General features: G+C 44.8%; 1 protein-coding gene across 2 annotated transcripts in view; it reads right to left on the bottom strand.

The window, feature by feature from the left end:
- Window positions 1–781: 781 nt before the first annotated feature.
- The window catches only part of Gata6 (GATA binding protein 6), a 33,969-nt gene continuing 8,463 nt past the window's right edge, over window positions 782–26,287 (bottom strand). For both annotated transcript variants that reach the window (XM_005065381.4, XM_040757824.1), the window contains exons 4-7: window positions 24,444–24,569; window positions 23,126–23,213; window positions 22,934–23,037; window positions 782–2,131 (exon numbers count right to left, since the gene is read on the bottom strand). In XM_005065381.4, the coding sequence (XP_005065438.1) occupies window positions 1,964–2,131; window positions 22,934–23,037; window positions 23,126–23,213; window positions 24,444–24,569 (486 nt within the window). In that variant the 3' untranslated portion in view covers window positions 782–1,963. The remainder of the gene's footprint in view (window positions 2,132–22,933; window positions 23,038–23,125; window positions 23,214–24,443; window positions 24,570–26,287) is intronic.

The raw sequence follows: 26,287 nt of genomic DNA, 5'->3' as shown, positions 1-26,287 counted from the left end.
GGCCCACTGTTGCCTCAAATACAATCTGCCAATGGGACTGTGGGGCTCAAACACAGACGCAGGCAGCTCATTCTAAAGCTAATAACAGAAGGGGAAGTATTTCTGCTGAGCAGTTTATCTTTAATTGCTATAGTGTAGCCTCTTTTGCCATATTCTTTAAAAGAAAGAAAAACCAAGCCAAATAAAAATCTCTTTAAGTAAATTGGTGACAGCAGCCCTGTGACAGCCGTGGGAAACGGTGCAGGGCAGCTCTCTGCTGCAGGTGTGGAAGCACTGCGGGACTTCAGCGAGCATGGACACTGTCTGAGAAGATGAGCTCACCTGTGACCCTATCCTTTAGGGGCCATCACCAGGATCCATTTATCATCCTGAGTCCCTGTGAACTGTCTTTGTGCCTTTGAGAGTCTGATTTTGCGGAAGGGAGGAACAGAAAGTGTCCTGATCTCGGGTCCCACGGCGTATTCATTCACAAGGAACTCTAGGATGCTGTTGTTAAGCAGTGGTCCTAAACAGAACACTCATAATCTCAGGCAATGCCGTTGTTGCCACCCTAAATGGGAAGTGCTAAATCACCGCACGTGCGTGCTACCTTCAGATAAACCAAGGTGCACAACGTCTCCCAAAGGGCAGTACTCTGACGGTCTCGGGGCAGTACTCTGCCAGTCTCGGGGCAGTACTCTGACGGTCTGGGGCAGTCTGCAAACGCCACATGCACTGATCTCATGTGACAATTTACAGACACACAGCAACAAAATGAGATGAAAAGAAAGGAAACTCACTGTACAGAACACAAAACAATACCCTTTTTATTTTTTAAAACTCTGGTGAAATAAGGTTTCCATACGACATCCCATTTAAAAAAAAATGTAAACCAACCTGTGGGTTAGTCACACGGTACAGAATTCAAGAGTGTTTACAGATGCTTAGAATATTTACAAATGCTATTCTTTAGGTAGTAAAGGTTTGTTGTAATTTCCAGCACTTTTTCCTCAGTTAAAGAAAGGGGGCTGTGTTGGTGTTCCTGTATAAAAATTCATATATGGAGAAAAGGCAATTTTCCTGAGAGAAGATTTGTTCTTGATATCTTTTTTTGTTGTTGAGTTTTTTTGTTTTTGTTTTTTTTAAACAATTGGGTATAGAGAAATGGGCTGTGGGTGTAAGAAGCATATGTCTAAGTTAACATTTTTTAAATTATTTTAAGTACCATTAAGTTAAAATGTTTACATTCATTATAAAAATGCTGTTAAATCTTATGCAAATGATTTAACACTGATTGCTGCAACGCAAATTGCACTTAAAAAAATTATTGTGTACATGGAAGAAAAATATCTTGTTTGCTACCCTGTTTACAAATTCCAAGTGGCCTCAGATCAGCCACTACAATGAACGCTGAGAAAAGTCAGTCAGCATCTGTCCGTTATAATTCGGTCTTGCAAACTAATATTCTTGTCGAGACCCCAGGACTGCACTCAGCCTCTGGAATGTACCAAATGGCTTCAATGCTCCTTTCCACGAATGCTTGTGAAATGTGCACATCAATCAGGTATGAAGAAATTCTGGGATAACCAAGGTTGATCACAAGAAGCACATGATTTGGGGCAATATGCATAAAACATTTTTTTTCAATCTCTCAATCTTCCTTAGCAGACAAGGCCTCAGTCGTTGTTGTGATTTCTGCCACTGGTGTGGGGCAGAGCCAGAGGCAGGCTGGCTGCAGGTGGCCCAGGCTGGCGGGAGCAGTCCATGTGCCTGCTGTGCTGGCCCTTCCTGCGGGAGCCATCTCTTCTTACTTCAGCAAGCTTCTTGGGAACTATATCTCTTTCAAAACAAAGGCACAGAAATCATGCATTGAAGGAATGTTATGTCTGCATTTTTACTGCCATCTGACTACTGCTGGACAAATTCAGGCCTGAATGAGGCCCTCAGAGCCCTCCTGGCTTCTTGTCATCCTCTCGGCACCAGCTCAGGCCAGGGCCAGAGCACACCAAGAATCCTGCCGTACGGAGGATGTGACTTCGGCCGGAGAGGACAGACTGACACCTATGTAGAGGCCATCTTGACCCGAATACTTGAGGTCACTGTTCTCGGAGTTGGTGCCCTCTCCCACTGCAGACATCACTGAGGCGCCGGCCTGGTGGAAGGAGAACAGAGAAGAGTTAAGTTAGCTGGCCCAGTCTTCCTGCCTTAACATCTGGGAACAAATGGTTGGCACAACTAAGGCCAGAGTTGCCCCCAGAGAGCAACTCGGGAGAAATAAAGCAAGGGCATCCACGGCGCCGAGCGATGCCAGCCAGTGCCATTCACCTGCTCCTGGCAACAGAAGAACGATGCTGTTACCTACGGGGACCACCTGGCAAGATGCAGAGGTGACAGAGGAAGGGGACCTGAAGGACTCCGGGTTGCCAAGGTGATGAGCTGACAGTGGAGAGGTAAAACACCATGTGGCTCTAGATCAAACGCCACCAGAGCATGACATACCAGTTACAAAACATCGTAGGGTCAACCCAGACAACTGCAGCATTTCACGGGAACCTGCTTAGACTATAGTTTGAAAGTTTCTCAAAACCACATACTCTGTAGTCACACCTTTTTTCTTCCTATATTTCAGGCACCCTAAGCTCTTCCAAGGGTTAGGGCTCTGTTCCATACTGGATACTTGTTCGAAACAGGCTATGATCCCTTAAAACTTTAAATAATATTTCTGGAAACACCACCCCTTAAATTCCTCAAACAGCCACACGGATGTTCTGGCCATGTCTCAGAAACTCAGGCTGCCAGGTGGATTGGGGGTGTGCTCTGTGAGGCCTGGACACAATGCGGTCCAATGGACTCCATTTCTCAAGGTGGATTGGTATTGTTCTCCAACCCTCACATGCCTGCATGGAGCTAGAAGGCAGTGCTCCAGGAGAGAACTTAACTAGTCCAGTCATGTGACCTGCCCCCGCCTCACCCAAGCTTTCCGACAGGACAGACCAAACCCAACCTATTGTGCCTGACCATGTTGACTCCTCATGACTCCCAGAGAGGAGTAGACTGGGGGTGGGCTGGGAGGAGGTGGGAGAGGAGAAGGAGGGGTGGGAGGGAGAACCATGGTTGAAATGTAAAATGAAATAAAAAAATAAAGTAATACAATGTAAAAATATGACCCTGAAGAAAAGGGAGAGAGGGAGACACAAAGATACAGTTCAAGGCCAATCTTGGCAATTTAGCAACATTCAACCTCAAAAGTAAATGTGAAAAATGAAAAGAGGAAGGAAGGGAGGAAGGGAGGAAGGGAGGAGGGGAGGAAGGGAGGGAGGGAGGGAGGGAGGGAGGGAGGGAGGGAGGGAGGGAGGGAGGGAGGGAGGGAGGGAGGGAGGAGGAAACCTCTAAAAATTTTAGCTGAAGCCAGGCAGTGGTAGCGCACACCTTTAATCCCAGCACTCGGGAGGCAGAGGCAGGCAGATCTCTGTGAGTTCAAGGCCTACAAAGCAAGTTCCAGGACAGCCTCCGAAACAATACAAAAAATACAAAAAATAATTTAGTTGAAATATAATAAGTGCATTTTGTAATGTGTATGTACATGCTCTGGAAGTATTTCATCTAGATCCTCTTGCATCAAGAAGATACAGGGTGGAGAGCAGGAAGGTTGAGTCAGGGGAAGAACAGAGGAGAGCAGGATGAGAGATACCATAGTAGAGGAGTCATTTTAGGTCATTTAGGTTTAAGGGGAGATCTGGCACTAGTGAGATCTCCAGAGATCTACAAGGATGACACCAACTGGCAAACTAAGCAGTAGTGGAGAGACTACATTAATAGCCCCTCCCTGATAATGAGTTTGATGACTGCCTTATATGCCATCCTAGAACCTCCATCCAGTGACAGATGGAAGCAGAGACAGACACCCACAGCTAAACAGTGAACTGAACTCCTAGAACCTAGTGACAGAGAGGGAGGAGTGATGAGCAAAGGGGTCAAGACTGGGCTGGTGAAACCAGAGAAACGGCTGACCTGAACAAGGGGGAGATCTTGAACCCCAGACTGATGGCTGAGAGGCCAGCATGGGGCTGATCCAGACCCCCTGAATGTGGGTGTCAGTGAGAAGACCTATGCAATCTATGTGGTTTTTGGGTAGTAGATCAGTATTTATTCCTGGCACACAAATGGACTTGGGGTGCCCATCCCACAATGAGGGATGCCCTCTCAATCTGGACACCTGGGGAAGGGCCTGGGCCCTTCCTGGAATGAAATGACAGACTCTAGAGATCCCCCATGGAGGGCCTTACCCTCCCTGGGGAATGAAATGGGGATTGAGTGGGGGGTTGGGGGGGTTGGTAGGGGGAAGCTGGCGTGGAGGGAGAGGGAGCTGGGACTGACATGGGAAGCAAGCTTGTTTCTAATTTAAATATATAATAAAGTGTTTCAAAAAAAACATAAAAAGAAAAAACAGGGTGGAAATGTCACAAAGTCATTGAGATGTCAAATTTTTGTTTTGTTTTGTGTTGTGTTGTTTGTTTTATTGTTTGAGACGGTTTCTCTGTGTAGCCCTGGCTGTCCTGGAATTCATTTCTGTAGATCAGGATGGCCTGGAACTCAGATCTGTCTGCCTCTGCCTTCCAAGTGCTGTGATTAAAGGCATGTGTCACCATGCCCAGTTGAGATAACCAAAATTTAATAGAGATTCTTGTGAAACTGTTGAGATGACTGCAACAATACTGTTCAACAAGCTGATGCTGTAGATAGCATGACACTGGTAATTCTGAGAAGAAACTTCAGGTCTTAATTCCAGAAATCCGTTGTGTTAGAAAGGCATTCTACAACTCTACAACAGGGGCAGATGACATAGGGAGATTTCTGTCACATCCAACATCTCATCAATCCACTTATTCCAGAAACAGCAAATCTGCTGGCTTCTGGCTGTGTCTGAGTTCTGTGAGCAAGTGTTGTTTCTGAGAAATGCAGTGTGCTTGGATTACCCAGACAGCAGGGATGGCAGAGGGCTCAGTGCTCACAGCACTCCACAAGGCCTCTGTTGGCTGAGCTAGGAGCTCCCAGGAACCAGGGTATAAGGCTAGCCAGCAAGCCGCTCAACCGCCTGTCCTGGCTGACAGCTGAAGATGAGTGGTAGGGCAAGAGTCAGAAAAGGAATCAGAGGCCAAAGGCTTCTGGGTTAGGACCTAAATCAGCCTGCTTGGTAGGGACAGGTTGAATTCCAAAGTTCTGGGTGGGTCACCCAGAGGGTGCAGTCACCTCCCTCCGTCTCTTCTGTGTACTGATTACATGGCTTAGGCATGGCTCAGGAGATCATGTCTGTAATCACATCGGCCTTGCTATGTGAGCATTACACGGCGGAAGCTATGTTCTCTATATGTAATATTTCTTTATTGATGTGTGTATGTGTGCCATGTGCACGTGTATACAAATGCATGTGTTCTCGACAGCACGTATGTATCTGTCAGGAGAATTTACAGCAGTCGGCTCTCTCCTACCCCCCTAGGCCTTTCCTGACGTCGCCATCCTACCCGCCCATTGCTGTTGTTAGTGAGGCCAGGATCCTCAAGAAAAGGGGTCCGCATGAGATGGGAGGACTTGAGAACACAGAAAAGAGATGCGGCTGAAAGGCAATCTACAAATGGTATCAAATGTCTTGCACCTGTTTCCTCGTCTACCAAATAGATGTCTGCTGCTGGAGAAGGCTCAGCAGTTGAGAGCACCGGCTGCAGCGGACCCGGGGTTCAATTCCCAGCACCCACATGGCAGCTCACAACTGACTGTGACTCCAGTTCCAGGGGCTCCAACACCTTCATACAGACAACACATGCCGGCAAAACACCAACATACATACAATGTAAATAGATAAGTGAGAAGTTCTCGAGGGAGGGAGGGAGGGGGGGAAGGGGGAAGGGAGGGAAAGGAAAGGAAAAGGAAGGGAAAGTGGGGGGCATACACTTCTAATCTCAGCACTGGGGAGGCAGGCAGTGCAGGATTTCAGAGTATCAGGCCAGCCTGTCTACAGAGTATCAGGCCAGCCAGAGCTACATTGCTTTTGTTCCTGGGCAATGACTGTTGGGCTCAGGGAAGAAAATAAGCATGGAAGAGTATCTTAACAACAATAACTTAATAACAGTACTTTCCATGTGCGTAATCTTTACTACAGTTGGGTACCTACTGTAGAGACTTTATATATAGATGCTAACTACAATGTCCAACATAGGTGCAATTTAGATATTCATTTTGGCTTTTCCAGACAGGGGTTCTATGTAGACCTGGCTGTCCTGGAACTCTGTAAGTCTGTCTGTCTGTCTGTCTGTCTGTCTGAGAAAGGGTCTTACTATGCAGTCCTGGCTGGCCCATAATTCACTATTTAAATCACAGCTCTACCTGCCACTGCCTCCCAAAGCTATACATTTCAATTTTAGTGACAGCTCTTCACAGAGAAATGCAAGACACTCAACAGCCAGTCAGAAGAACCCTTGGGTCCTGGCATTTTTTGAAATAATCCATGTTTTAAAAGAAAACCCTTTGAGCTGGGAGCAGGGAGACTGAGGCTGGAGAAATACCATGATTTGGAGGCCAGCTGGGGGCTGCCTGATGGGGTCCAAGCCAGCCTATGTTACAGAATGAAGTCCTTTCTCAATGAAAAAGGGAGGAGAAAGACTCGGGCTTTCCCATGCACTAAAACCCACACATGTAAGCATGTGCAAACACACATACCACACAGTTGCAAGGAAACCACCTTTAGTGTTCTTTTATTGTCTGAGTAATAACTCCAAGTCTCTGAGTAGTAACTGTCTTCTCTGTGAATAAAACTACATAGGCAAGATCAAGTCTAAAAAAGACCCAGCAAACCCAAACACACACATGTGCACCTGAAAAACATCAGTCCTTTAGCAGTTAAAAGCAACAGCTGAACCTCTCGGGAAACAAAAGAGAACTTTGTGCCCAAGACTTCATTCATATCTTTTAATGTGAGTGAGTGTGAGTGTGTGAGTGTGTGTGTGTGTGTGTGAGTGTGTGTGTGTGTGTGTGTGTGTGTGTGTGTGTTGAGAGGAGAGAGAGAGAGAAAGTAGGGGTGTACCTGTGCCACACCATGGTGTGGGCAGAATCAGTTTTTTTTCCCTGTCTCTTTTATATGCTTTCTAGGAACAGAACTCGGGACACCAGACTTGTACTACAAGCATCTTTAGTCACTGAACCATCTTGCCAACCCTAAGAACAGAATACTTAAAAGCACAATACAAGAAGTCTAGGAGCTGCAGGTAATACTGAAATCCTCTGTTTTCTCTGTCACCAGAGGGAAAATTAAGTCTTTTCAATACTTCAAAAGGCTGATGTCAGGTAAACATGCCAGTCCCTTTGTCTGTGGCCCATGAGACTACATTTTGATTTTGACAAAAGGCAATTAGCATTAGTGTCCAAGGCCACTGAAAAGTTTATGCCCTGATGAACTCTGCAATTTCACCTCTGGAAATTTATAATAAGGAAATTATCCAAAAGAAAGGAAAGGTGCTACAGAGGAAGCCATCCATTGCTGGAGTACTTAAAATAGTTGAGATCCTGGGAATGGCCTGGAAAAGCTGCCTCATCCGCTCCATGAACTATTATGCAATTATTAAAAATAATAAGATCACATAGCAAGATGGAAAAAATCCCGTCATACAACGGTTAGTGAAAAACAGCTATGCCCCGTGCAATAAGCCTGAGTAACACCAGAGACCTGCACAGCTGAGCGAACATCTGAGAGGACTAGGCCTGTCAGCCAGCTACTCCTCTTTGTGTGTTCACCTTTAACTGTTGTAATGGAGCAGGGAAGAAAGAACAAAAGTTTCAGAAATCAGAGGTCTAAGGTCCAGGCAGCTGAAAGGGACCACAATGCAGATCAAATGAGAGAGTGAGAGTGAGTGAGGACACGGTCAAGTACATCCCGGTCAAGTACATCCCGAAACCACCCCACGCTGCTCAGCAGAGGCCTGCCCCACCCAAGCCTGGAGGAGACACCGCCTGGTTCCAGAGCACCTGTGTCCTGCCTGGACATAGCTCACTACTGGTCTTCATCTTAAATCTTTTCCCCTCATAGGTCTTATTCATGGACCATCTGAGGAGAAAAAAAATAAGAATGATAACCTTGGAACTAGTATGTTCATACATATGTTATCTCCACACTCTGGAAATACAGGCAGAAGGATGGAGACCAGCATGGACTACACAGTAAGGCTCTGTCTGTCTCTGTCTCTCTATCTCTGTCTCTCCTGGAGAGCAGCCTTGCTTTTTTGTCGAGCAAGGAGGAGGGAGGAGAATAGGAATCGAGCACAGTGGTGAACCCCTGTAATCCCAGGACTCCGAAATTGGAGGCAGGAGGATAGGGGTTCACAAGGTCATCCTCCTCAACTGCACCCTGGATTGGAGGCTAATCTGGGCTATGAGACACTGTCTCTCTCACACACACACACACAAATCTAAAACAAAAACACTAAAGTGACAACCACAATTATCTGGTAAGAGTTTTAGTGGTGACACACGCCTTTAGTCCCAGCCCAAGAGAAAGGCAGGCAGACCTCAGAGTTACAGGCCAACCAGGGCTACATAGTGAGACCCTACATCAAAACAAACAAATCAAAGAATCTCCATGAGTTAACGTTTCCCACATCTAATTAAGCCCTTCAAAGTTCTTTATCAAATTGTGGGCCTCTCTTGGTATAGCAGAAGGCTCTTCTGGAACGGAAACAAATGTTCCTGAGAGAAAGCAGAGAAGAGCACTTACGGATACCCAGAGCCTAACTATCCTTTCTCCCTTCCCCAGGCAGAAGCACCCCCCCCCCAGATCAAAGTGCAGTAAGGGTGGAGTAGAAATCTGTTCTGTGTTTCCATTCACAGCTTATCTGCCCTCCACCCTCCCACGGACAACTGAAAATGGAGGCACTTCCTGTTGAAAGAACGTGTTATCAGCGCCAGACTCAGCCTGGCTTAGCATAGCATGCAGGCAGGGTAGGTGGGAAACAGCTGCCCCACCAGCCTGGAAAGAAGTGATTCCAGGGAGAACTTGTGCTGCAACAGGGGGGACTGTGGAAAATGTCCATTTGCCAGGGAGGCACTGGGAGGCAGGCTCGGTCTGCCTCACCCGCTTCTTCCTTTGAGAATAAAGCCACTCTGCTCTGGACATCACTGGAAACCTTAGTAAAGATTCAGACTTGACACACTCAGGCAGTCAAGTGCTCTAGCAAGAGTGTCTAGCAGCGGGCTGGCTCCCAGCACTAACGCTCATCTTTCTTGTCCTTGCCTTTTCATCCTTCCAGTGATGGAAAACTAGGGAGATCCTCCGTGGGATTGGAACAGGGAAAAGAAACTGGATGTGCTGAGCAAGCCTGACAAACTAAGTTCAATTTATAAACCACAGAAAAAGGAGAAAACCACTCCTGAAAGCTGTCCCCCACAGATGGGGTGCAGGAGTGCTTATAGACACGGCACACATACACACACATACAGAAACAATTCCAATTTAAAAAAAGAACAGAATGTTGTATCTTTGGGGAGGCAGAGGCAAGAGAATCTGTGAGTTCCAGGTCACCCTGGTCTACATAGTGAGACCCTATCTGAAAAAGAAAAACAAAACCACAGAGCTAAATAAAGACAACAGAAAAACAAAGTTTTCTAGCTTATGAGATTACATGTGCATATGCAAACACACTCACATTTTGGAGATGGGGCTGTGCTGTGAGCTCAGGCTATACCTGCTCTCATTCACCATCCTCCTGCCCCTACTTCACAAGTGCTGGAAGCACAGAGACGTGCTACTGTGTGCAACCTAAATTTAATTTCGTAAGGAAACCCAAATGAAGATGTTGAAGCCATAGCTCAGTTTGGTAGAGTGTTTGCCAAGCATGCAAGAAACCCCAGGTTCAGAACGTCCTCCACCACATGAGCTGGGCCAGTGGCGCTGCCTGTAATCCCTGCCCTGGGAAGAGGGAAGGGTCAGAGGGATCAGGGGTTCAGTGTCATCTCAGCCACACCCCAAACAGAGGCCGGCGTGAGTGGACTCCAAGGGGCCCTGTGTCAGACCAAAGGCACAGAGGAGATCCTCTCTCCACTCTCTACAGAGAGAACGTGCTGTGCCCAGGCAAGTGTAAGACATGTGTTCATTCATGCTGGGGGTTCTAACCTTCAAGACCTTGATGCCTCCCTATGCATCTGAGTGAGTCTGTGGTCATGACTCCCGTGAGAGGGGAAGCCAGTCTCCACCCCACCTCGCCTCGCCTCCACAAAGCTCTGCTTTTACAACCTCTAGATTAAACTCCTATGATCTCTAGCTTATGTGTGAGTCCCAGCAAAGGGACTTGCTTGGAAACCTTCATTTCCACTTGCAAAGCAAGGGTCACTTGGTTCAGGTGGAGCGAAAATAGGACGAGACTAAAAAATGACTCAAAAAGTTTCCAATGCTACACGTGAAAGGTTCGGGAACACATATTCCATGAGGACATCTGAGAATTGTCCCTCACAGTACAGCCCTCAAATTCTCCACAATAGCTTTAGAAAGCCAGCTGGTTCAAACACCTCCCACCCGAAAAGCAACCAGCCACCCTAACTGCTCATTCTAGCTCAGTGTTTGATTCCTTCCTGGAATGTCACTGTTTGCCCTGAGATCCAGGCTCTACTCTAGAGAGGAAATGATTCCGTAGCCATGATCCATCCTGGGCAAAGGAGCACGTGGTTTTGTGCCTGTGTCCCACTCTAAACAGGGGCATGCGGTAAGGAAGTCAACGGGTTCAAGACTATGCAGAGCGGCACCTACAAACTGCCGGAGTCTGTCCCTCAACTTGAAGTAAATCCGGAAACACTCACAATCAAAGGCTTGTGAAGTCAGAATGGATTATTCTATTTTAGTCATCAAATGAAGCTGTACAGGACCCTGAGGCAAACATTTTAAACCCTGAGTCAACATCTTTACAGGCTTTTCAGGAGCTGGGTGAGGATCCTAAACTCCGGGCATTCTGCGCAAAAACACAAGCGGGGTCAGAAAACCAGCCAGCCACCGCGGCAGGAACCAAGGAAACACACACTGTAAAAATGCTCTCGGAGAAATAAAAATCTTGAGAACATGGCTACTTCATGCAGCACAGGAACCCTACATCTTTACATTTCTCTTTTAGAAAGTAAAGATTTACTCCCAGTGTCTTGGGGGTGGGGTTCCATGAAAACTCTCTGCTATCGACATTCAGGCTTTAATTTTAAGTGCTGCTATTCTTCTTGGGCTTCAAAGCATCTCCCATTTATGCGACACACTTCTCCTAAGGACCAGATGGGAGGAATTACTCTTCCCTTGTAGGAGGACAGGCCTTGTCAGTTAGTTCCCTATGGTTGCAGGGAGCTACAGCTAGCTCTTGGCTGTCTGAATCTGCCTCCTCCCAGCAACTAATCCAAGAACCCCAAAATAAATTTCAGATCATATCCAGGCTTCACTACAAATCAAGCACTAAATGTAATAATGACAACATTAAACATAAAGTCTTGGTGCTTGATACAATAACATATGGCTTGTAGCACTGGTGAAAAACTCTTGTAACTACGGTGAAAGCAGGCCATGCCAGTATATCAGACAGGCAGCAGGCTGTGGAGTTGATCCCCCAGAAATACCAGATACTATCTTGGAATTCTGTTTATCACATGACTTGGGGTGTGGTGGCAGATACTTGTCACTGCTCTTAGGAAATGGAAGCAGGAAAATCAGGAGTTCCTGGCCAGCCTCGGCTACACAGCAAGTCTGAGGCCAGCTTGGGCTATGTAAGATTCTGTCACAGACACACAAACTAGGTAGACCATCCTAAAGCTAGATATGAGAGTAGCTGAATTACAAGCCATTAAGTTTGACAATGCCTGTCTATAAGGTGCCTATAAGTGTTGGCATTTCAGAGAAAACCAACAGGTAACCCTAAACATGAGTGGGGCCATCAGACTGTGTCCAATTTAGACCCATTAAGTCTTCGTTTTGCTAGTAACTCTTTGGCAGACACCCATGAAATACATAATAAATTACTTCGATTCCAGTAAAGGAATTCATTCTCTTCAAAGATTCATTTAGCAATAACATCTCAGACCACCCTAAGCCATATTTCGTGTGTTTAGCCTTGTTTTCCCGTAACATTCTTTCACGTTGTGACAATTTTTGAATATTTTTATAGAGACAGGGATTTAAAAAAAAAACAGGTAAAGAATCTTTAATTTGGATTCAAATCTTTAATTCCCAAATTAAAGATTTAAAAGTCTTCAATCTTTATTAATGTTTAATTTGAAATGGCAAATAACATCTGCCTGCACTTCTTCACTCTGGATTTTAGAGCTCTGAGTCGCAAGGGTAAATGAGCCTTAGTTCATGGTAACTCAGAAGGACTCACACATTACAGCCTCTCCCTCCCTCCCTCCCTCCCTCCCTCCCTCTCCCCACCTCTCTCTCTCTCTCACACACACACACACACAAGTTTAGAAAATGAAAGTATAAAAATCCAATTATTGACTCTGCTAGGGTGACTCTCTGGGTTAGAAGTTACTAGAAAGGCTGAGAACAAGCACAGAGTGAGAGGGTGCCTGGTACATAGGGAATGTGAAGATAAAATGCCAACAAAATATTTATGCTCACGGTTTGCAGCATGTGGCAAGTGGGATATTAATAACGGAGTTGATTGGCCAACTCCCAGGGAGGGTTTACAGCCCTGACTTAGATAGGAGATGTTGGTTCCAGTCCCCACTTCAACACCAGCTTGGTGTGTGACCTCATGGAGTCAGAACCCTGCTTAATAAATGAGGCAGTAACAGTGCCCAAGCCCAATGCCCATGACCACTGTGAGAGATTAATGATTTTTAACTTTTTTTAAAATTATTATTCTTTAGAGAAGAGTGGCAGTATATATGCTAAAACTAAAAGTGGGCACTAGCCTACTGGAAAATGTCTGTATAATGATTTCATACAACTGAGGTCTAGCTCAGTTCTCGGTGGGAAAGGCTTGCTAACAAGCCTGATTATCTGAGTTTATTCCATGGCGTCTGCATGGTGGGGGGAAGGACTCCCACACGTTGTCCTCTTACCTCAATATACAAGCTATGGTCATATGCACACTCATGCACACTTTTGTCATAAAGATCAGAAATAGTAATTACTATAGAGCATTTACTGCTTAATAACACTTTTAATTTTACTCTTACAAATAACAAGATAATAATACCTTCTACCTAATATCTCCCTCTTAATCTCTTAGAACGGTAATTCATTTTCTATATTCTATGTATCAAGACTTAAACTTAGATTAAAACGATGTGTTTCCTAGGCAGTGGTAGCACACGCCTTTAATCCCAGCACTTGGGAGGCAGAGACAGGTGGATCTCTGTGAGTTTTCCAGGCCAGCCTGATCTACTGAGTTCCAGGACAGCCTCCAAAGCCACAGAAAAATCCTGTCTCAAAAAAAAGGTTGTGTTCATTGTTAAAGCCCTTGCTTAGAGTTCACATGGTCTTGGGTTCAACTCCTAGTACTAAGCAAAAAAACAGAACAAAGGTTATATGGATGCAAACCTCATATCCTAGCGTCTGAGGCAGAGGCAGGAAAATGAAGAGTTCAAGGCCATGGTCTGGAGAAATGACTCAGTTAAGAGCACTTGTGCAGGCTGGGCGCTGGTGGCTCATGCCTTTAATCCCAGCACTCGGGAGGCAGAGGCAGGTAGATTTCTGTGAGTTCGAGACCAGCCTGATCTACAAGAACTAGTTCCAGGACAGTCTCCAAAGCCACAGAGAAACGCTGTCTCCAAGCCAAAAAAAGAGTGCTGCTATGTCATGAGGACCAGAGTTACAGTCCCAGAAGCCATACTAGACAACGCCCTAATCCCTGTGACTCCAGCCCCAGGGCTTCCACAGATACCCGGGCTGACACATGCACTCCTAACGTGTGCACACAAGCAGACACACACGTGCAATAAACTTGTAAATGGGGCTCAAGAGATGGCTCAATGATTTAAAAAGCACATACTGACGGCTATTGCAGAAGACGCAAGTTTGGTTCCCAGGACCTAACTTGGGCAGCTCACAAATGTTTGCCTACAGCTCCGTGGTAAAAATGCTTTCTTCTGGCTTTCACAGACACTTGCACTCATGTGCACCCTCCCACACACATACCCGGCATAGACATACACCTAAGACCAAACACACACTCTTGATTCCAGGGGAGGCTGAGGCAGATGGAGCTCCATGAGCTTAAGCCATATTGGTCTACATAGCAAGTCATCCAGGGCTCCAAGACCAGCCTTGTGCATAAAGACACACAAGGTCACTATTTACTAATTATTTTAGTGGGAAGATATTTGATTCTTAAATTACTCATTGAGACCAGTGAGATGTAAGAAAACATTATTTTTATCTAAAGATTTTGAAGAAATCAGTGTTGTGCACTGTATTGGCTACCTTGATTGCCCAAGCCAGACCTAGTCACAAATCAAACCCACGGCCATCAAACTTGCTACTTGTTCTTGAATCCCTTCCTTGCCTTTGTGGCCCCTGGGATGAATGATTAAATGTACTGAACATATAAGATACTTGATGGAAACTAAACTCTTGCCCCCCCCACTATATCCACTAACTTGTGAGAAGGTACATGGTAAAATACGGCTGGGTAGATGACTTGTCAGTTAAGAGTACGCATTGCTTTTACAGAAGACCCAGGTTTTACTCCCACCACACATACCGTGGTGAGCAAACACCCATAACTCCACTTCTAGGGGGTGGGAAGCTTTCTGAACTCCATGGGCAGTGGTAAACAGACGCACATGCAGGCAAACTATCCACATATGTACAAAAAACAAAAGCAACAACACAGCCTTGATCCACAGCAGAGATCCAAGCCGGGGAAGGTAGCTCAAGTCTGTAATCCTAACACTAGAGGGGCTGAGGTAGGAGAATTCCAGAACACGCATGCACATACATACATACATACATACATACATACATACATACATACATACAGGAAGAGCACTCAGACACACAAAATAAAGCAATTCTTTAGAAAAAAAAAGTACAGATTAGTTTTCCGGCACCTGAGGCTCTTGAGGAACATGCAAATGAAGAAGGCAGAGCTAGGGGTGGTGCTATGCTGCATCCAGCCCCTCAGGGGGCTAGGACAAGAGAACCATTGTCACCCAGAGTTCAAGGTCAGCTTGACCAGCACAGGGAAACCCTGCTCCTATCTGGATGGATAAATAAATTAATAGGAGCTGGGCTAGAGAAATGACACAGTAGTTAGAATTACTACTTTCCCACCAACTAGTTCGGCTCCCGGCACCCACCCAGCTGGCTCAGAACCACCTGCAGCTCCAGAGGATCTGACACCCTCTTCTGGCCTCCATCGCCCACACATGTGTAATACACTCACAAACATATATGTACATAAATACAACAATTTAAAAAAGTATATAGCAGGCCTGGGGTTGTCGTTCAGGTCGTAAGTACTTGCCCAGCATCCTTCAGGCCCTGGGCAGGGTACCCAGCACCAAGGGAGATGAGGGGGTGGGAGGAGGAGTGGGTAAAGTGATAACTTCCTGGCCCAGGGCCAGCAAAAGCAAGTCACACTATAGTCCTTCGTGGATGTGCCTCCCAGTTCCTACACAGAGACAATTAGTCTGTGTCCCGCAATAGCATCTTGGTAAACTCAAAGTAATTCCAACACAGAGAAAAATCTTCTAATGAAAAACTTCACGATGGTAATCCCAGCACTCAGGAACAGAGGCAGGTGGGTCTGAGTTGTAATTTCACCACAGGTTGCAAATACCCATACAAAATCTTAGCACTTCTGGGAGGCAAAAACCCACAGGATGATAAGTTCAAGACCAGGCTCAGATATATAAAAGGGTTTGAAGCCAGCCTGGACTACATGAGGCCATGTCACAAGAAGGCAAAAATGTTAAGGCTGGAGAGACGGTTCAATGGTTAAGAGCTCTTATTGCTCTTGCAGGAGACCTGGGGTTCAATTCCCAGCAGCCACATGGTGGCTCACAACCATCAATGACTCCAGTTCAAGGGGATCCATAGCCCCCTTGGGCCTCTTCAGGCACCAAGCACACACGCAGACAAAATATTCATACATATCAAATAAACTAATCTTTTCTAAAATGTCTATGAATCTGCCCAGGTATCTCTACTTTTTCTGAATGTCCCTAAGTCACTGTTGCTGTTGAAAAGCATGTAGGGGTGGGTGCATGTTAACTCTTTGAAATCACCCAACCGCTCAAGGGTACCTATAGCAGGGAAGGAGGGTGGTGAGGTACAGAGTACCCCAGAAATACCAGAGAGGAATATTGACATCTATTAATATTCCAAAACTGATCCAAGGGGGAGGCCACCAGGACCCAGACAGTGTCACCAGCAAAAGGAGGAAATGTGTCCCCCAACATGCCAGAACTCGTTTGTTATGGGGTACGGTGTTCCCCAGCCCTCCCCACCCTCAAGCCTGAGGTTGAGTAACCGCAGTGTAAGGGTTAGTTCAGGGCACATAATGCGCTTCCAGGAGAGACGGAAAACAAGCCGGTGGACAGGCAAGCAGCAGCGTGCTGGTATTGCTTATTTCTGTTATCAAAATACTCCCAATCAAAAATATGGTAATAGCTGGATTCTAAGCATACAGACAGAAAACACAGCTGTCATGGAAGCCAGGGTTAGCTAAAGTTCATAATTTACAAATGAACACAATTTGGGCCTCCTTACTGTTGACTTTAACAGGGATTTAAAAGATTTTTAAAAATCTACTTTGAATATTTTTTTTAAGAAACCTGATTCACGCCCCTGGCTTCTAAACCCCCAAGCCCAGCATTCTGGCCACACCAAACTCAAATAACCGGCCTTTGGTGCCATGATTACTACTCCTGCCTGGACACTTCTATCTGCATTTGATTCTTTTAATTGTATGTGAATGTCACTTCACTGGTGTGAACCAGGATAACTTCGGGGAGGTTTTATCTGACTTCTGCCACTTGCATCCCTGGGACTGAATTCAAGTTCATCAGGCTAGACTGTAAGCACCTTTCCCAGATCTCCCTGTCTATCCCTAGTTTTCCCGGCAAAAGCCCTACACAATTGGGGGTAGAGGATACATGAACAAAATATCTTATACAAAAGTCTCAAAGAACTAGGGTTTTTTGTCGTTGTTGTTGTTTTTGTTTTGTTTTTTGTTTTTAACGAGAAAAAGAATCCTACCCAACTAGCGAGACCTGGTGGCGCACGGAATCCAGCACTTAAGTAAAGGCAAGGACATCAGGAGCTCACGGTCATCACTGGCTACATAGGCTAAGCCACAGGGGACCCTGTGTTTAAAAATTAACTGGACCTGAAGAGATGGCCCAGCACCTAAAGGCCCTGACTGCTGTTCCAGAGGACCCAGGATTCCAGCACAACGTCTGCAACTCCACTTCCAGGAGATCCCATCCTCTTCTGCCCGTGTCAGGACTCCTTAGGCACCAGGCACACACGTGCACAGCTGGCACACACATGCCGGTAAAACACACACCCATGCATGAAACAAAATCTTAAAAAAAAAAAACTCACCTAGACAAACATTGCCCAATTACTTCAGGGTTCTTCTACTCTACACGGCCTTTCCCAGTTCGGCAACCAGGGCTGACTGCGCCTCCCTGGGTCCCTCCACTACTTAGCTTATCTCAGCACTTTCAATCAAGTCTGACTGGCAGAGAAACACTATGTATGTATGTATGTATATGCCTGCCACTCCACCACCTCCACATGAGAACAGTTCCAGGCCAGAGACCTTCTCTGAAATACTTCTCAACAACATCCAGCAAAGCAGAGGCCAGTTAGAGATTTACCAATGGCAGAGTGCAGTGTTACAAGTTTAATGATGACTGTAATATTATAGTTTCAATATAATTGAGCTTTTTAGTAATTACTGATACTATTTTTAGGCAGGCAAAATATGTTCATTGATTCCTTATGATCACAGATTAATTCTCTCTACATAATCCCAAAATGGCCTCAATCTGGAGATTCTCCTGCCTCAATTTCTGAAGTTTTGAGGTTACAAGTGTGGGTCACCACTCTAGGCAGATGAGTGTCACAAGTGTATACACCCACAGTATTTTCCAGTGTTAGCATTTTAAGTCAGAGGGGAGAAAAGACTATTTACAGGATGAAGTAAGTTTCTAAACAATCACTGAAATTGACCATAGTTAACATTTTACCCCAAAAAACAGTCTACATAACTCAGTCTAACAACTGGAATTTTTTGTTTTGTTTTGTTTCAGTTTGGGGGAGGTTGGTTTTGTTTTTGCTCTTGATTTTTTTGTTTTTTGTTTGTTTGTTTGTTTGTCTGTTTGTTTGGTTGGTTGGTTGGTTTTTGAGACAAGTTTTCTCTGTGTAGCTCTCTGGCTATCCTAGAACTCACTCTGTAGACAAGGCAGGCCTGGAACTCAGAGATCTGCCACCCTACAGATCTGGAGCTCTGTATAGATTAGTGGCCTTGAACTCCGAGGTCAGCCTGAATGCCGAGATTAAAGGTATCACCATATCTAGCAGATTTTAGTATTCCAATATTCCATGGAGAATAAAATGTCAAATTCTGGTGTCAATTTAGGTCAATTAAATGTTTTTCAATAAACCTACAAATAAGAAATTAAGCCATATAAGATAGACTACTGCCATGAAAATGAATCATTAGCGTATTTGGTAGCATGTGAAAGTAAGAAAGTGTGCTCCTATCCGTGCCAGGCTGCACAAGGGCGTCTCCCCAACCCCAGGCAGGAGAACACTGCCTCCCTTTTTCCTTCAGCCCCTCACACCAGTGCAGCTCCCCACAAGGAGAAACTGAGTCAGAGTGACCAGGCTACGACCGGGTGACTCACCAGAAGTCTTTCTTATTCTCCCCAGGGGTTCATTAGAGCACACACGAATCAAAAGTTGAATCAACAAAAGGAAACCTTGGAGCAGAAGTGATTTCCTAGCCCTGTGCTTGCCAGGAGCCCAGGTTTGGTCTAGCCAGGAATGGTGGCATTCAGCAGGTCTCCCGCCCGCAGAGACAGAGTTCAAGGCCAGCCTGGCAACTTAGTAAGATGACAAAATGTAAACATATTTTAAAGGCCAGACATGGTGGCCCACACCTTTAATTCCAACATTTGGGAGGCAGAGGCAAGTAGATCTCTGTGTAGCCTGGTCTACACTGGGCATTCTAGGATAGCCAGGGCTACACAATGAGACCCTGCCTCAATAAAAAGTAAATAAGTATTTTTTCAAAATTGATTACTAACCACCCTTTAAAAGGATTGGGGACATCACACAGTACATTAACACTTGCCTAGCATCCACAAGGGCCTGGATTCAAAACTTAAGACTGCAAGACAATAAGAAAAAAAAAGTAAAGGTTGGGCAGTAAGATGGAAAACTGCTGTCCACACAAGCCTGACTACACAGTGTGAGCCCTGGAAGCCCAAGGAGAGAAAACTGACTTCCCAACGTTGTGCTCTGACAGTCACGTGCTCACCACGGCATAGGCACATACACAACAGAAACACACAGTAACAGTAAATTAAATATCTCCAAGAGTGACAGAGGACTGCTTCCCACACTCTGTCAACGCTGGGAAAGGACCTGGGTTCGTGTTTACAGCAGCAGACAAGACAGCCTCACTGTCCCTTGGGTCCCTTGGCTAAGAGAACCCAGGAAACTGGTGCCCGGGTAAATGACCCACAGGCAAGACGCCAGCTAGAAAGAAATGCCACCATTTCTGCCACCACTGGGTTCCTAACGGGAGACTCAGGAGAAGATGGGCGAGGGTGCCACAGCCCAGAGACAGTGTTTGACTTCTTGTAACTCACAGCCTCTAAAGAAAGGCAGACATGCCCTTTCCAGCTCTCAGTAGAGGGACTGTGACTCCAGCCCCAGCATCTATGGAGACTGCCTGAGATGTCCCTTCATTTCCTAGTCCAACTGTCTCGTGACAACCTCCTCCACCGCCTCCATACACAGTGAATTTTTTACTGCATCAGTCCTCACGGGCGGCAATGGAAATCCTTGGGGGTGATCCACTCTTTTGAGATTTGTATCACCAGACAGCCTTGTATGGGGATCCCATGTTCTCTTCAACTATAATATTTCATAGGGCCTGCAGTGGGTCAGAGGCAGCTGCTTACCAACAGACAAATGACCCAGATGGGAAAAGGACACATTTCTGTCAACACCTTCTGCCAGCTGTTCACAGGTGATTCCCAGCATCCTCTCCACAGAGGCCGCCACACTGACCACTCATCCCACACACACAAGTTCGGCACAGTCAGAGAAGGTACTGGAAAGTGCTAAGGGACCAGAGGCGCCAATGGGCCCCTTTGGGAATCATCTGGAGAAAGCACCCTAGCCTCCTCTTTGAGTAAAGCAACAGCCAGAGGTGGCCAGCAGTACAGCAGCTGCCAGGAAGGCCTGAATCCTCACAGCCAAGTCAAGAGCGACTTACGGGGACAACTACGGCAGGGTTGGGTTGCCATGAAAAGAAAACCTACTGGCCTAGGTGGCAACCTGTACTCTCCCCAGGACGCTGGCCAAGAACCAGCCCAACGAGGGCAGGTAGGAGATGCTGCCAACCAGCTACAACCCCTTCAGTCCTGGGCTGCAGCTGCCACAGGCTCTCCAGGCACCATGGAGGTTTCAGGGCTCAGAGCTTGCAGGTCTACAGCCTTGTAAAGGGCTCTCAGGAGTCCCCACTAAAAACACTTACTGCTCTGCCTCCCAGTCACTAGGAGCCTGGCCTCTCCTGTGAAGCCACAAACAGCAAGCCTAGAACCAGCCCAGTCCCTAGGACCCTCATCCAGTCACAGTAGGTTCCTTTTTCACTTCTCATTCTCTTTGCAACAGATTGGATTTATTAAGAGCAATTTTGCATTTTTATATCACAAAAGCACAAGAGCAAACCTGACTCCATTCACAATAGCACCAATCCCCAAGCTAACACAGAAGCCTTGCATAAGACACAAACAGGGGTCCCAAACCTGGCTGCTCCTTAGTACCCCAGAAAAAACCAAAACATCATTTTGCCTAATTCAGCTATATAATCTGAGGACTGGAGGTAGGAGGAGGAACAGGATTAAATAATCTTAATCTTCCATTTCCCAGCAATAACAAAATCTATTTGTCACTTCAAAGTTGTCTTCTGATCTCCACATGTGTGCAGTGGCATACATACACGTGAACACATGAATACCCCACACATACATCATGCACAGATGCGATACTACAGACACACGTTCACACACACAGAGGCATGCATTCACACATACAGGAACACACACACTCACAAGCACACACTACCCTTTACATTTATAAAAGCTCAAAACAGCCTTTAACCTAACATTGGCAACAAGCAGAACCAGCTGAAGGCTGAGCAGCATGGCGCTCACCTTAGTTCCAGAGGCAGAGGCAGGTGGGCCTCTTTGCCGCCGAATCTTAATCTAGAGTTGTGTGCCGCACAGGCCAAAGACCCTATCTCAAACAAATATAAAAACAATGAAAAGCTTTGCTCATCTTACATCCACACAACAAACATTTATAGGAATGCGTTAGATGCCAGTTACAATTTTCTTAACTCTTTGACAATGTCGTACAAGCACAGGATAATGTTTGATTATTTAAATCTGTTTTCATTAAAGGAATTTGTTCCACAAAGACACAATGCTGTTTTAAATATGTTAATTTGGGCTTGTGACTGCGGTAAGACCAAAATAGAAAGCCCTTTTGCAGTTCCCAAACACCCCCAGGGCACACTTTCAGTTTCTCCGGAGGCTGTTGAATGAAACACAAATTTCTAGGCCCCACACCCAGAAATTTTGACTAAAAAAATCCAGGGTAGGGCTTAGAAATCTGTAGTATTTAAGTACCCTAAACAAGCCAGGGTCAAACTAAACATAGCCTACAGCTACTAGGTAAACAAGTGTTTGGTCCCTAGTCTAGTCCTGGCTGAAAGAGAAGGATCTTAAGAGTCCCACTTGATGACTGGAGTTGTGTCTCAGATAAATTGTGATCACCTCATGTGTCCTGCCCAAAAATAAAACCCCCTGAGGGAGGCCAGGGGATTAGAGACATTAAAGTGGGAAAATGCTGAGTAAAACTGAGTTCCCATCACAGGAGAAAAACAGCAGGCATCATTTGTCATGGTGCTGAAATAATTCTTCAGAATTAACAACCACTGGAAGGCAGCAAGGGCTCCTAGCAGGCGAACACAGGTTACAGGAAGCACAGAGATAGATAGATAGATAGATAGATAGATAGATAGATAGATAGACAGACAGACAGACAGACAGACGCCTCCATGTATTTTTCCAATCTATGTTAGGAACTCATGGTGTGTGATGAGAGAGAGAGAGAGAGAGAGAGAGAGAGAGAGAGAGAGAGAGAGAGAGAGGGAGGGAGGGAGGGAGGGAGGGAGGGAGGGAGGGAGGGAGGGAGGGAGGGAGGGAGGGAGGGAGGGAGGGAGGGAGGGAGGGAGGGAGGGAGGGAGGGAGGGAGGGAGGGAGGACCTGGGGCAGTAGTGATAGCCACCTTTTAACCCCAGCACTCAGAAGGCAAAGACAAGGTGATGATCTGAGTTTGAAGCCAGCCTGGTCTACAAAGAGGGAGTGCCAGGACAGTCAGGACTAGAAATACCCTGTCTTAAACAACAAAATAATGGAGGGGACAATAAATACAATCAACCTGAATATTTTCCACATTTATTTCTTGGACTAATATAACCACTAAAAATGTTGCATTTTAATTAAGAGGTTTGTAAAGTACTTAAGTGCTGTCTTGTTGACATTCAAACATAATTTCCTCTAAAAACCGCTTCTTAGGGACCAGTTCACTAAACTGTTGGTTCAGATTATTACACTTTTGATAAGATAAAATGGGAGATAATTTAATGTAAAACAGTCTTCTGAAGCCCCAGCCTTTCACACTTACCCCTGAGGCTGTCGGTTGTGTGGAAGGAGATGTGTTTTTGGTGCAGTCATCTGAATTAGAAGAGGAGGATGTTGGAGTCATAGGAACAGAGTTACTGCTGCTACCTGCAAGAGACGAACCATGAGTACATCTACCTCTGTTGTCAAAGCTGGAAAATACTTGCCAGGTGAAACGGCATGTTATTCTACTCACCGGAGCAAGCCTTTGACTTATTTATGTTTTTAGGTTTTCGTTTCCTGGTTTGAATCCCTTCTTTCTTCATTGCAAGTGGTCGAGGCACCTAAAAGATGTTCACAAAACACCTAAGTATTATACTGAGTGAAACACAGATGGAGGATGTGATTTAGTGCTGAAAGCCCTCATTTTAAAGAGCCTGGGATATGGCTCAGTGGAAGAACAGTTGCTGGGCTCCGTGAGGCCGTAGGTTCCATCTCCAGCACCACAGGAGCTGTGCCATTTTCTCAGTGCTAAGGACTGAGGGAAGCTAGGAAAGGACACTGAGTGACATCTCCAGCTTTGGACTAATTAAAGACTTCGGTGTAAATTTCATCCATATATATATATATATGTTGATATTTATTAATACATAGATATTACATACATGTTCTAGATGCATAAAGATTTCCCCTCTCCCCCAAAATAGAGATTCTTTCAGGGGAAAATGTAGTTTACTGTGGATACAATTTAGTATTTTCAACTTTATGTATACTACCTGAAATAACATTAAACATTTATTTATGAATATTTACCTTTAATATCCTTATTTAAAAGAGATAAAATACTTTCTCCCTACAACATAGGTTATTTCCTTTGTAAAAGGAAATATTATTAGAGGTCAGTGGCTATGCCGAGAAACCAGCATTCAGAAGTCTAAGGTAGGAAAAGTGCAGCAACCTGGGCTAGCGAGTTTGAGGCCAGCCTAGGCTATAGGATGAGACCTTGTGACCCTGTCTCAAAATCAACTTAAGGTTGAGATTTATAGTAACCTCTATAGTCCTTTGATTAAGTATAGACTCTAACTGAAGATATCAAATATAACTTCTTCAGACAAAAATCTTCACCAAATTTCTTAAGAGCTCAAGATCTGAAGTAATTATTATTTGCTATCAATTCTAAAGTGTACCCTTTACATTCTTGCATTTCTCGTGCTTTTCTTCTTGATGCAAGGTTTCTCTGTGTAGCCCTGACTGTTGTATTAAAGGCGTGCACCACCACACCTGCCTCATTTTTACATTTTCTAAAATCAAGATGTTTTACTAAAAAGGTCAGCGTCACATTGGTCGGTTGTGCATTTTAATTTTTGGCCCCTTGCTGACTGAGATGACTGACTCACATTGCAGTTGACAGTAGCTTGGATTCAATGCGGTCCATACACAATACACTCTCAGTTTTTCACTTTCATATCCTTTGATACCTTTTTGTTCACTTGCAAATTCCGCCTTACAATGGAAAACATGCAGTGTAGATAGTAAATGTGTGTACTCATAAATGGAACAAACGGCATACATACCCCGTGGAGTTTCATATAGAGTCCGCAGGCATTGCACACAGGTTCACCCTCGGCGTTTCTGCGCCATAAGGTCGTGGTTGTGGTATGACAGTTAGCACAGGACAATCCAAGCCGCCGTGATGAAGGCTAGAAAATAGCACATAAGACACTAATGCTTTTATATGTACATCCTGTTCCTATCTTCAAAAAAAAAAAAGAAAAGAAAAGAAAGCATGCCCAGTTAATTACACATTAAATACTCCTTCAGAACTCAATCTGTGAAGTGTAATTAGGCAAACCTTTCTGACCCAGAAATCTTGAGTTCTGCATAGTGTGCTTGATCCCACAGATGACATTATCTCCCCTCGCCTGTTACTAATGGTTATAAGATAATATGCGAGCAATCGTACACTGACCATGCAAAGCTGTCACAGAATCATGCATGTTCCCCTGGTGACTGTCCCTCTAAGAATTCAGGTTTCCACTTATTGTTACTGGGGAATTAGATTTACTGCAAGATGTCCCAAACAAAGCTAAATTCTAGAACATAGCAAAAATACAACCGCCTGCAGCCTACTCCGTTGTCACTATATGAGATATGAATCATGAAACACAATCAAAGCCACCAATGTGCTAAATGGCTTTGGCCATCTAAGAATTAGGGACAACTACATCTATTTTTCAGGTACATGTAGAGAAAAATCAACCAGAAACTACAAAAAGATGAGTGAGAACCAGGCCAGTAGCAGTACAGACCTTTAATCTCAGCACTGGAGAAGCAGAGGCAGTCAGTCTCTGAGTTCTAGGCCAGCCTGGGCTACACAGGGAAAACCTGTCTAAAACAAAAGTAGAAAGAAAAAGTGTCTGAGTAAAGAAATACACTTGTAATGGTCATCCTGGTGTCTCAATTCTGTTGTATCTGTTTTACAAAAGATGTAAGCTCATTGGGTAGCATTCTTTTAATGCTAACACTGCCTTTGTCCCAGTTTGTCTTCATATAAATAGTTAACTGGCATCACCAGGGCAAGTTGTGTCTAATGCTCCCCTTCATGGTCCTAGCACTTTTGAAGGAATATATTTCCTCCAAATCCCACATAGGGGAGGGGAGGAGAGTGAAAACAATACAATCCTCTCCCAGAAAAAAATATTTTAAGATTACCAAATACAAACTGTTTAAAATTACTAAAAACAAGTTGCACCAATGCCACATCTTATATATAACTATATTAGAATATATACCTAGTATATATAATATATATTAAATGAAAATGTGGGAACCAATGAAAATATTAAGTGATGAAACTCAAAAAAATTACCAGTTTCAATTCATTTCAGAAAAATAACAATTCATTTTATACAGAATGAAGATTAGAAAAAGAGCAGGGTGGTGGTGTACACCTTTAACCCCAGCACTTAGGAGGCAGAGGCATTCAGTCCCAAAGTCAGCCTGGTCTATAGAGTATGTTCCAGAACAACCAAGGCTTCACAGAGAAACCCTGTCTCAAAGAGAAAAAAAAAAGAATACAGAAATATATAGTAGGTATATTGCATATTCATGAGTCAGAGAATCAGGTTTCCAAGTTCTTTGAAGACAAATATAAATGATCAAACAGGATTTTTGCATTTCTAGCTCATACCCGCTAGTTAGTATCCCTTATAATCAAGTTCTAGAATCAGAGGCACTTTCATTAACCCTTCAGCCCTGCAACATTTCTAAAAACTCAAAGCTAATAATTTACAGAATTTGGTGAAAATGAACACACTTGGCTGATAGAACTACTTGAGAAATTGTTTTGCTAAAACAAAAACAACAAAAATATTAGCAAAACCTTAGACACCGATGGCTTCTTTTCACTCCACCTTCT

The sequence above is a fragment of the Mesocricetus auratus genome, unplaced genomic scaffold (assembly GCF_017639785.1).
Source record: "Mesocricetus auratus isolate SY011 unplaced genomic scaffold, BCM_Maur_2.0 Super-Scaffold_100015, whole genome shotgun sequence".
In the NCBI taxonomy this organism is placed as follows: Eukaryota; Metazoa; Chordata; class Mammalia; order Rodentia; family Cricetidae; genus Mesocricetus; species Mesocricetus auratus.
The sequence above is the reverse complement of the archived record's forward strand: the minus strand, read 5'-3'. Positions and strand labels throughout refer to the sequence as shown.